We start from the raw sequence: 11,323 nt of genomic DNA, 5'->3' as shown, positions 1-11,323 counted from the left end.
GTGTGCGTGCGCACCTGCATGCTCAGGCTGCCGTAACAATGCTGGAGACCAGGTGGCTTAAACAGTAGAAATTTATTTTCTCACAGATTTTGAAGACTAGAAGTTTAAGACAAGGGAGCCAGCATGGTTGGGCTCTGGTGAGGACTCTTCCTGGCTTGCAGAAAGCTGTCTTCTTGCTGTGTCCCCACATGCTGGAGAGAGCAAGGTCTCTGGTATCTTAGGAGGGCACTAATCCCATCATAAGGGCCCCTCACTCATGACCTCATCTAAACCTAATCACCTCCAGAAAGCCCCATCTCCAATACCATCATGCCAGGGGCTAGGACTTAATCATAAGAACTTGAGGGACACAGTTTAATCCATAGCCTGTGAGTCAGTAAGGAGGGTGCACGCTGCTGAGAGCTGAGAACCTCGCCAGGTGCTGCAGACCTCACAGACGGCTCATTTCCTCAAAGAACAGGCCGGCAGTGTAATGCTGGCTCAGGCTCAGCCAGGGCCAGAATGGCCCCTACAGATCTAGAGCCTTCCCTCAGGCCTGCTGCTTCCTAAGGACAACGCGACCCACCCTTTCCTCTTCAGGAAAACCATCACTGCAACCCAGAACTGCTTGTGCCTCTCCTCCCCCTACACCCAGCAGACAGCTGAAACCTTGCTGGCCGGGCCAGGCCTGGCTGCCAGAAAGGCCGGTGTTCTGTCATCCAGTGGAGGAAGGTGAGGTGGAAGCATCTGGGCATGGGTCTTGGCCAACTTACAGGATCTGCCAATAAGGGACCCATAAACTATATATGGTATAGTCTCTCTGTTTCAAACTATATGAGTAAATTAATACTGTACATATGCTACAGTTTTGTTTCATCAAGAGACTGAATGTGACAAGAGCTGATAGATGTGGGCATCTCACTTTGAGTTCTCTAGGTGGTTTATTGTCCTGGATGTCTGCGGACGGGTGCAAAATCCACCCGTGATCCTTGTGCGTAAGTGTCAACTATCTGTGGCACACACACACCTAGAGGCAAATTACAGGTCACGGATGGGTGTGCCTTGAACTTCCAGTTATTGCCAAATTGCTCTCCCAAATGGCTGCTCCAGTTTGCCCAATGTCCCGCAATATAAGAGGTACCTTTTCCCCACATTATCGCTGCCAGTTGCTGCCAGTCTGAGCTCTGGCAGGTGTAAGATGTGTTGCTTCACAGTTTGCTTTCTCTTGATGACTTGTTGAGCATGTCTTCCTGGGAGTCCTGGTTTTTTAAATGTCCTCAGGACACTGGTTTTATATTTGCCTCTTCCTGATTTGGATGTATTCTGGATCCAATGATATGAAACAATCCAGTTTTAACTTCTATCTATCATTTGTCATTTAACTTTGTGTTATTTTATTGTATGGAAGTTACATTTTAACACAATGCTATGGTTCGGATGCCATTTGTCTTGAAATTTAATTGCGCATGTAACTGTTAGGGGGTGGGGCCTAGTGGCAGGTTTTTGGGTCATGGGAGTGGACACCCCATGAATAGATGAATGCCCTCTTGAAGGAGTGAGTTCTCACTCTCTGCGAGAGCGGGTTGCCTTTGCACCTGCCCACTCACCTTTCTGCTTTTCCACTGTGTCTCGAGATAGCACAAGGCCCTCACCAGAAGCCAAGCAGATGCCAACACCATGCTCTTGGACTTTCCAGCCACCAGAATTAGGAGCTAAACAAACCTTTTCTGTATAAATTACCCAGCCTTGGGTATTCTGTTTTAGCAACGCTAAACATACTAAGGCAGATAACTTCCTCCTTTTTCTGGCTTCTGCTGTTACTTCTTTTAAAAGAAAAACTACCATACTCTCAGGATAAAAAAAATACTGTACTGTCTTAAATTTTGCTCTCTCCATTTAGGTCTATAAACCATCTGGAAATGTTTCTGCACAGGCATGGAGGGAGAGCCAGTTGTACAGATGTACAGCTGCCTCCTTGTACTCTATGGAATGGTGCACTCTCCCCACTGCATCAGTGGTGTTCAAGCTTGTTTAGCAGCAATACTCTTTATCACTGGGCAGAAAATCAATTCACCATTTGCTCCACAAAACAGTTTGAAGACCACTGTTCCAGAGAAGGCTTTAGCACGGGTTGGATTTTGGACAGCATAGCAGCTCTGTCCTGTTGATGGGACCCCGGATGGTGAATTCCTTTGGCAGTTGTACTGGGAACAGTTTGGAAGTCCTGGTTTACCTGCTCTGGGGACACCTAGACTATTCTGATGGCCTGAGCATAGCAAAAGCCTTCCCCACACTGCCCCTCTCTTCCCCTACATGTTCTTAGACATGGGGCTAATTTCTCCTTTTTCACCAGCAGCCAAATTCTGTTCCAGGCCTCACTGGGCTCCAGTTGCAACAGTCCAAACTTAACTTTGGTAACTTTAAGTCGCAAAGGGAAGGGCTTGGAATAAATGTCACTTCCTCCATGCGGCCTTTCTGGATTGTCTCCAGACTTGCACACCCACCCTCCTGTGCCACTGTAGCACTTCCACCCTGGCTGCAGTCCTCCCTCTGATGTGTGTTGTGGTTAGGTGCCTTTCCCTTTAAGAAGGGTCCTGGCCTGGCACGGTGGCTCACGCCTGTAATCCCAACACTTTGGAAGGCCAAGGTGGGTGGATCACGAGGTCAGGAGTTTGAGACCAGCCTGGCCAACATGGTGAAACCCCATCTCTACTAAAAATACAAAAATTAGCTGGGCGTGGTGCTGCGCACCTGGGCTGAGGCAGGAGAATCACTTGAACCCAGGAGGCGGAGGTTGCAATGAGCCGAGATCGCACCACTACACTCCAGCCTGGGCGACAGGGCAAGACTCCATCTCAAAAAAAAAAAAAAAAAAAGAAGAGTCCCTGAAGACAGATGGGACACTCTAGGCCTCCCCTCACCGCTTGGCACAGTGCCTGGCCTTAGGCACGCTGTCAGCATGCGTGTGAATGAACTCTGAGTGAAGACACAAAGCTAGTTTCCGACCCTTTGGGCCAGTGGGCTGTCAGACAAACGTACTTGGGGGGAAATCGGAAATGAAGTGGCTCATTAAGGCCAAAGTTCCCTTTGCCTCATTGTCTTGGTTCTGGGCTGTCACCACCTTACAGTCACAAGTCTGTACTCCAATGACAGTGGAGGTTTATTTCAACGGAAGGAAACAAAAGGATACTAGTTATTTTACAATAGTGTTTTTCCTACAAACTAAACTTCTTACAAACTAAATTAAAAAGGGCTTGCATTTGGCACTAAGAAGACAGTTTACGTCTTCTGTTTGGACCACCTAGGACATTCCTTGGGGTGAAGCCAGAAACCCATGCTGACTACAGCTATCCAAGACTGTGAGGGTCTCCAGGGCTGCCCTCCTGACCCCGGGATCCGGGTCCAGCTGTAGTTCCTGGAGGGCTGAGAGAGAACACAAAGAGGGAAGGTTCAGGCCCCGCCCAGTCAGGACCACATGCTGCATGCCCTGGGCAGTGATGGCAGGTGAGGGCCGCAGAAGGTGGGCAGGGGCAGACGGGGAAACTCCTGTGTGGGAAAGCAGAGGACTGCAGGTGGAGCTGTTTCAACACACATCGTAGCTCTCAGGGCTTCAGTAACCACCCTAACAGGGACAGAAATCACCCACAGAACCTGATAGCAGCATCAGGCCAAAAGCATTTCATAAGAAGCTATGAATGGGAGAAACAGCCCAGGGAATGAAAGGGACTCCACCCATCAATAGCTGTCATCCTGGAAAGGCCTCCCCAGGTGCATCTCTCTGCCCTGGTTGCACTCCCACCCCCTGAAACCCCACAGCAAAGCGTCCTCTGGCTCTTCCCTTGAAGCAGTTTCTCTAAGCTCCCCTAGTGAGTTGGTGAGTCGTGGACTCAACATCTAACACTCTCCACTACTCACAATTCCATAATGCTGGGAAGTCCAGCTTTTTCACATAATGTGTAGACATCTGCTTCATAATAATTCCTAAAACAATAGCCAAAGAAATGCTCATCACGTGAGTATTAGGTCAGCAGGCAAGTCGTTCTGTGGTTTACTTGCTTTACGTTATGAGAGCATTGATGAAAGATTTTGTTGAGCCCACGTTGGCAAGGAGGAAGCCAAAATCAAAACGGGATAGAAAGCACAGTGCAGGGCTTTGCCTCCCAATCATGATCCACCCTTCCCCCGAGTCCCGGGGTGGACCAGAGGGCCTTCAAAGTCTATCTTGAGTCAGGAGACGTCTCTCTGCTCACCTGCCAAGTTGCAAGCAGCGATTCTGATTCTTGACAAGTTATTTTTAACATAGGCCATTGTTTCTAGCAAGAAGCGGTAGAGAACAGCCGGCTTTTTCCGAGTCTGCAAAAAGTAAGTGATACACACAGCTTTGGAGGATGAGACCCTGACAATGGGCTGTCATTCACCAAGCGTGTTCCCATCACCAAGATGCATCAGAGAGGGCAAGCGCCCATCCCAGCGTCACACAGCAGGTGAGTAGCTGGCAAGTGAAGGACCATTGGCCACCAGTTATATTTTTCATATCCCATCTGACCAGAGAACCTGTGCTGTCCAACATGGTAGCCACAAGCCATGTGTAACCTGCAGCACTTCAAGTGTGGCTGGTCTGAATTAAGGTAAAGCGCCCCCTGGGTTTTAAGACGGTACCCCAAAAATTGTAAAATATCACAGTAATAGTTTTTATACTGATTACATGTTGAAATGATCATGTTTTAGTTATTTGAGTGAAATAAAATACATGAAAATTAGTTTCACCTCTGCACTTTTCTGGATGTGCCTACTAAAAGAAACATCAGACAGCTGAAATAGGCACATGGCTTGCCTTCTATTTCTGCTGCACAGTGCCGGTCTCGACATTGCATGTGTGGAAGGTAAACATAGGGCCCCAAGAAAGAGCTGTGGCAATCTCGACCCCCCAGCTCCAAGCCAGCGTGTGACCACCTGGGACGGGCTGGTTCCCCCTTTGGCTTCCTCACCAGGATGGAGCACATGGTTGTCTGGAAAACGGTCATCTTGTCATCAGTAGTGGTATCACTTGGCCCTGAGGGATGCTCCAGGGACTTCCAGCCCCAGAAGTGCACACACTGAAACATGGTAGCCATACAGGCCTGCAGGGACACAGGACGGCAGCAGAGCCGTCAGCCAGGCCACGTGGTTCCCCAGAGGGGTGAGGCTGGCAGGAAGCCAGAGGGCAGCCCCAGAAAAGCCTCACCAAGCCAAAGAAAGGCAGGGCTGGTGGCTCCTGGGAGGCCACCTGGGACCTGGGCTCCTGCCAGCTTGAACATGGCTGCATGTACATTTATAGAAAGCCCCTTGGGGGCAGATGCAGCCCCACCCGCCCCCTCAGCCAGCCCCTTCGTGCCCTCAGCAGCCCTGCCTGGGACCCAGCCCTCCATGGGATCAGAGGCGGGAGCCGGGCTTGAGCAGGCAAGACTGGGCACGTGTCCTCACCTCCCAGGCCCAGTCCACCAGCATCTGCCTGTGACCAAGCCTGCTGGCCACAGCTTCTGGAGACGGCAGGGCAGGAAGACAAAATGCTTTCGCCTCGGTAGCCCTTTCCTCACTCTCGGTCACCCTTGCTGGGTGCACCCTGGTTCCTTCCCTGAAGCCCCCCCACCCCACTGGACAGTTGTCGATAAAACATGGAAGAACAGTGTGGGCTGAAGACAGAGGGTGGTGAGGACTGGCAAGGAAAAGGAGCCTCTGGGCAGTGACACCTTGTGCCCAGGGTGGCCAGGGATGGTATGGCAGAGGGATGTGGCAAAGTCCAGAAGCTGGGGTGGTGAGTGCAAAGCCCAGGTCTAGGGAGTGTGCATCTCAATACCCCTCACTGCCTGTAAGGGCCACCTGGTCCATCCCACCTGGGCCATCCGGGCCACCCCACCTGGGCCACCCGGGCCATCCCACCTGGGCCACCCAGGCCATCCCACCTGGGCCACCCAGGCCATCTGGGCCACCCGCTCCACCCCACCTGGAAACTGCTGCCCTCACAGTGACAGGACTTGTCCTGTGACCCCAGAGCTGGGGTCCAAGGCACCTGCTGAAAATGACCATTGCGTTTCATGTTAGGCCAGCTGCGTCCCAAGGCTTACTAGGCAGGGGCAGAACCTCCTCAAATCAGCCACCTCCCCACTTCCTGACCCCACCCCCCAAGTCTGTAAGAAGGGACTAGGGAGAGAAGAGGGCGGTCAAGGTCATGGGCCATGCAGGGAGTGAGGAGCCTGAGGTCCCCAGCCAGCCGGGGTTAGCCTGAGAGGCAGCAACTCAAGTGAGAAGACACATTTACTAACAAATCTGTCTCTCCCTTTCCTCCTGCCCCAAAGCAACAGAGGAGCTGGGCTGTGGAGAGGGAGAATCCAGGCCCATCCCAACATGGGCCTGCCCCACAGGGAGCAGGCAGTGGACAGGACCACTTTGGGGTATTTTGAGTCCTAATACTCAAAAGTGACCTGCCAGGTACAGAATCTGCTAGAAGAAAGGGTTTGGGCAGAGGAGGGCTATAGGCAGCCACACACCATGTCCCCCGACACGGGGCTGAGACTGCTTAGTGAGGTGGCTTTGCAGGTCATCTCGGATGGCCTCTCTCCTCAGCCTGTGTGAGGGATGGAGGACAGCAGGGAGCAGGCTGTGGCCTCTGGGATCTCAGAGAAAACCAACTGAGGCGGAGAAAAGCTTGCAGCTCACCGAGCCAGCAGACCCAAGGACCTGTTTCCTTGGGGGACAGCGGGCCCCAGACTGGGACACAAAGCCCAGGATGTATCTTACTTGGGCTGCATTGGAGCAGGGGTCCTGGGAGTGCAGCATGAGGGGGATCCAGGCCTTCTTCACCTCCCCTTTGAAGAAATGCTTCTTGGACATCCCGACCACCCTTGCCAGCTTTCCAAAGAGGATGAAGGATTTCAGACGCAGCAGCTCGCTCTCCTGTGGCCAGGATGGACACAGGCTGACATGCAGGCAGCAGGAAGCCCAGCAAAACCCCAGCCATTCTCCAAGGAATACCCAATGCCTTGGCCCCTGCAGAACCTTCTGGATCATTCCGTCAGGGTGTAGTCTCTCCTTTGGCAGGGATCACGTAGCCCTCAAGGGGCTGGGCATTGCTCTGGTCTTTGTGCCCGCCTCTTCCCTGGGTGAGGGCTTGTGCAGGATCTGAGTGCACAGCCCTGCCTAGCAGAGGCCCAGGGTGACACAGGTGCCCTGAGGGTATTTGTAGGTGCAAGGAATAAAAGGGGGAGACCCTTCCCTCCTAGCAGGGCTGCAGAGGCCCAGGAGCCATCACTTGACAGCACTGATTCTCTGGAACTTAGAAGAATACCTTTTACTTCACAAGATCCCGTGATCAGCCAGTCGCTAAACTGACACCCAGCAGGAGCCTCGGCTCTTTTCTGCTCTAGAGCCCATCTCTTCCTTAGGGTCTGAGAAGTGCCCAGTCCTTCACTGAGCAAGCTCAGGGAGGCTCTCATCGGACTCACGTTGTCGAAGAAGATCCTGCACTGCTCAGACATGGCGTCGAAAGAGGACCCCACATCCCCTTCCCGGAGCTCAGCCAGGATCTTGGTCAGGGCCTCCATGCCCTCGGCAGTCACGCTGGTGCTCACGGGCTCCCTCAGGGGGCCCAGGCACTTCTCCAGCAAGACCTTCCGGTACTGCTTCACCTGGAGGGGCATGGGCAGCCCTCAGCCTGCACCCTCCCTCCCAGGCTGACCAGGGCACCCGGCCTGCACCCTCAGCTCCCGGGACCTGGGCCCAGGGCCAGGCACAGTACCTTCTTGGGGGCGCCCAGGGCCATGTTGCCGAGGGCGCGCAGGGACAGCACCCGCAGGGCCTCGTCTTCCTCCTGGTCGGCACCCTTCTCCAGCAGCAACACTGCCGGCTTCAGCAGCTTCTCCTGGTACAGAACTGGGTCGCTCATGAACTGGAAGGGAGGACATTGGGCAGTTATCCCCAGGGCGGGCTCATTTCTCAGCAGCAAGGTGGGACATGGGAGGAGAGGTAATGCAGATTGGTGGCTCTGTGGACAGGAGGGGAGGGGCTCTGAGAGCCTCCGTTTCCTCTCTATAAAAAGGGGGTGATGCTAGTACCTGCCTCAGGGTCTGTGTGGGGATTTAATAAGGAAATATGGGGGGAATGCTAGATAAGTGTTACATATATATATAAATTCATCATTTATTTTTTCAGGTAACATAACAGCCACTGCCAAATGCAAGAGCCACGCCCACCTGCACTGAACAGAAAGGCACAAAAAACATGAATTTCACTTTCAGGAGAATTACTATTGGCCTAGTATTCCGAGTGCCAAAACCTCACTGGTATGCGTGTGGGTGCATGCATGTGTGTACATGTGTGTACATGTGTGCATGCAAGCACCTGAGTATGTTTGAAAGAGGCCTGAAAAGAAAACTAAACACCAAATTGGTGAGTCCAGGGACAGGAGAAATGAGCATCTATTGACTATTCCCACATCTAGTTCCTTAAACCCCCATTAGGCGCAGTTGCTCTAAGCTTCCAAATGTTTTGTCTCCACCTCAGTCCACCTCCAGCCTGTCCCAGACACCAACATCAGCAATCACAGGAGCTTCCTACAGCACTTCCGTTCATTTAAACATATACTGAGCACCTATTCAGGGCCAGGTAGAGCAGTGAATACAACGATCACAACCTATTTTAAATGCTCTTCAGGGAAAATTCCTGAAGAGTAAAGCCCCCACACTATTGTCAGCAAGCATTAAAAAAAATCATTTATAATCCATCCCTATCAAATTTGAAGAATTTAAATAGCTTGCTTCTTAAACCTGAACCTAATTTTTTTTTTAATTTTTATTTTTAGTTCTGGGGTACATGTGCAGGAAGTGCAAGCTTGTTACATAGGTAGACGTGTGTCATAGTGGTTTGCTGCACCTATCGACCCATCACCAAGGTATTAAGCCCAGCATGCATTAGCTGTTTTTCCTAATACTCTCTCTTCCCCCACCCCACTCCCAACAGGCCCAGTGTGTGTTGGTCCTCTCCCTGTGTCCATGTGATCTCATTGTTCAGCTCCCACTTATAAGTGAGAACATGTGGTGTTTGGTTTCTGTTCCTGTATTAGTTTGCTGAGGATAATGACTTCCAGCTTCATCCATGTCCCTGCAAAGGACATGATCTCATTCGTTTTTATGGCTGCATAGTATTCCATGGTGTATATGTACCACATTTTCTTTATCCAGTGTATCATTGATGGGCATTTGGGTTGATTCCATGTCTTTGTTATTGTGAATAGTGCTACAATGAGCATACGCATGCATATATCTTTGTAATAGAATGATTATATTCCTTTGGGTATATGCCCAGTAATGGGATTGCTGGGTCAAATGGTATTTTTGGTTCTAGATCTTTGAGGAATCACCACACCGTCTTCCACAATGGTTGAACTAATTTACATTCCCACCAACAGTGTAAAAGCGTTCCTATTTCTCTGCAACCTTGCCAGCATCTGTTGTTTCTTGACTTTTTAATAATGGCCATTCTGACTGGCATGATATGGTATCTCATTGTGGTTTTGATTTGCATTTACCTAATGATCAGTGATATTTAGCTTTTTTTCATATGTTTATTTGCTGCATGAGTGTCTTCTTTGAGAAGGGTCTGTTCATGTCCTTTGCCCACTTTCTAATAGGATTGTTTGTTTTTTTTCTTGTAAATTTGTTTGAGTTCCTTGTAGATTCTGGATATTAGACCTTTTTTGAATGGATAAATTGCAAAGATTTTCTTCAACTCTGTAGGTTGCCTGTTCACTCTGATGATAGTCTCTTTTGCTGTGCAGAAGCTCTTTAGTTTAATTAGATCCCAATTGTCAATTTTTGCTTTTGTTGCAATTGCTTTTGGTGATTTTATCATGAAATGTTTGTCCATGCCCATGTCCTGAATGGTATTGCCTAGATTTTCTTCTAGGGTTTTTATAGTTTTGGGTTTTACATTTAAGTCTTTAATCCATCTTGAGTTAATTTTTGCATAATGTGTGAGAAAGGGGTCCAGTTTCAATTTTCTGCAAATGGATAGACAGTTCTCCCAGCACTATTTTTTAAATATGGAATCCTTTCCCCATTGCTTGTTTTTGTCAGGTTTGTCCAAGATCAGTTGCCTGTAGATGTGCCATCTTATTTCTGAGTTCTCTATTCTGTTCCATTGGTCTATGTATCTGTTTTTGTACCAGTACCATGCTGTTTTGGTTACTGTAGCCTTATAGTATAGTTTGAAGTCCAGTAGGGTGATGCCTCCAGCTGTGTTCTTTTTGCTTAGAATTGTCTTGGCTATACAGGCTGAATTCTACAAGAAATACAAAGAGGTGGTCGGGCACGGTGGCTCACGCCTGTAATCCCAGCACTTTGGGAGGCCGAGACGGGCAAATCACAAGGTCAAGAGATCGAGACCATCCTGGCCAACATGGTGAAACCCTATCTCTACTAAAAATACAAAAATTAGCTGGGTGCGGTGGCACATGCCTACAGTCCCAGCTACTCAAAAGGCTGAGGCAGGAGAATTGCTTGAACCCGGGGGGTGTAGGTTGCAGTGAGCTGAGATCACGCCATTGCACTCCAGCCTGGCGACAGAGCAAGACCCTGTCTCAAAAAAAAAAAAAAAAGAAAAGAAAAGGAAAAAGAAACACAAAGAGGAGTTTATACCATTCCTTCTGAAACTATTCCAAACCAATGAAAAGGAAGGACACCTCCCTAACTCATTCTATGAGGTCAGCATCATCCTGATACCAAAACCAGGCAGAGATACAACAAAAAAAGAAAACTTCAGGCCAATATCCCTGATGAACATCGATGCAAAAATTCTCAATAAAATACTGGCAAACTGAATCCAGCAGCATATCAAAAAGCTCATCCACCACGATCAAGTAGCCTTCATTCCCAGGATGCAAGGCTAGTTCAACATACGTAAATCAATAAACGTAATTCATCACATAAACAGACCTAAAGACAAAACCACATGATTATCTCAATAGGTGCAGAAAAGGCCTTCAATAAAATTCAACATCCCTTCATGTTAAAAACTCCCAACAAACTAGGTATTGAAGTACCTCAAAATAATAAGAGCCATTTATGACAAACCTACAGCCAATATCATACTGAATGGGCAAAAGCCGGAAGCATTCCCTTTGAAAATCGGCACAAGACAAGGATGCCCTCTCTCACCACTCCTACTCAACATAGTATTGGAAGTTCCGGCCAGGGCAATCAGGCAAGAGAAACAAATAAAGCGTATTCAAATAGGAAGGGAGGAAGTAAAAATGTCTTTGTTTGCAGATGACATGATCCTATATCTAGAAAACCCCATTGTCTCAGCCCAA

The 11,323-nt window shown here is 49.4% G+C and overlaps 1 protein-coding gene across 1 annotated transcript in view; it reads right to left on the bottom strand.

Moving 5' to 3' along the window:
* Positions 1 to 3,119: 3,119 nt before the first annotated feature.
* MROH2A (maestro heat like repeat family member 2A) overlaps positions 3,120 to 11,323 on the bottom strand; it is a 60,183-nt gene continuing 51,979 nt past the window's right edge. The window contains 7 exon segments of the mRNA XM_031008671.3: positions 3,120 to 3,402; positions 3,895 to 3,960; positions 4,230 to 4,332; positions 4,968 to 5,099; positions 6,757 to 6,912; positions 7,461 to 7,643; positions 7,754 to 7,903. Of these exon segments, the coding sequence (XP_030864531.2) occupies positions 3,281 to 3,402; positions 3,895 to 3,960; positions 4,230 to 4,332; positions 4,968 to 5,099; positions 6,757 to 6,912; positions 7,461 to 7,643; positions 7,754 to 7,903 (912 nt within the window). The 3' untranslated portion in view covers positions 3,120 to 3,280.

The sequence above is a fragment of the Gorilla gorilla genome, chromosome 11 (assembly GCF_029281585.2).
Source record: "Gorilla gorilla gorilla isolate KB3781 chromosome 11, NHGRI_mGorGor1-v2.1_pri, whole genome shotgun sequence".
NCBI lineage: Eukaryota > Metazoa > Chordata > Mammalia > Primates > Hominidae > Gorilla > Gorilla gorilla.
The sequence above is the reverse complement of the archived record's forward strand: the minus strand, read 5'-3'. Positions and strand labels throughout refer to the sequence as shown.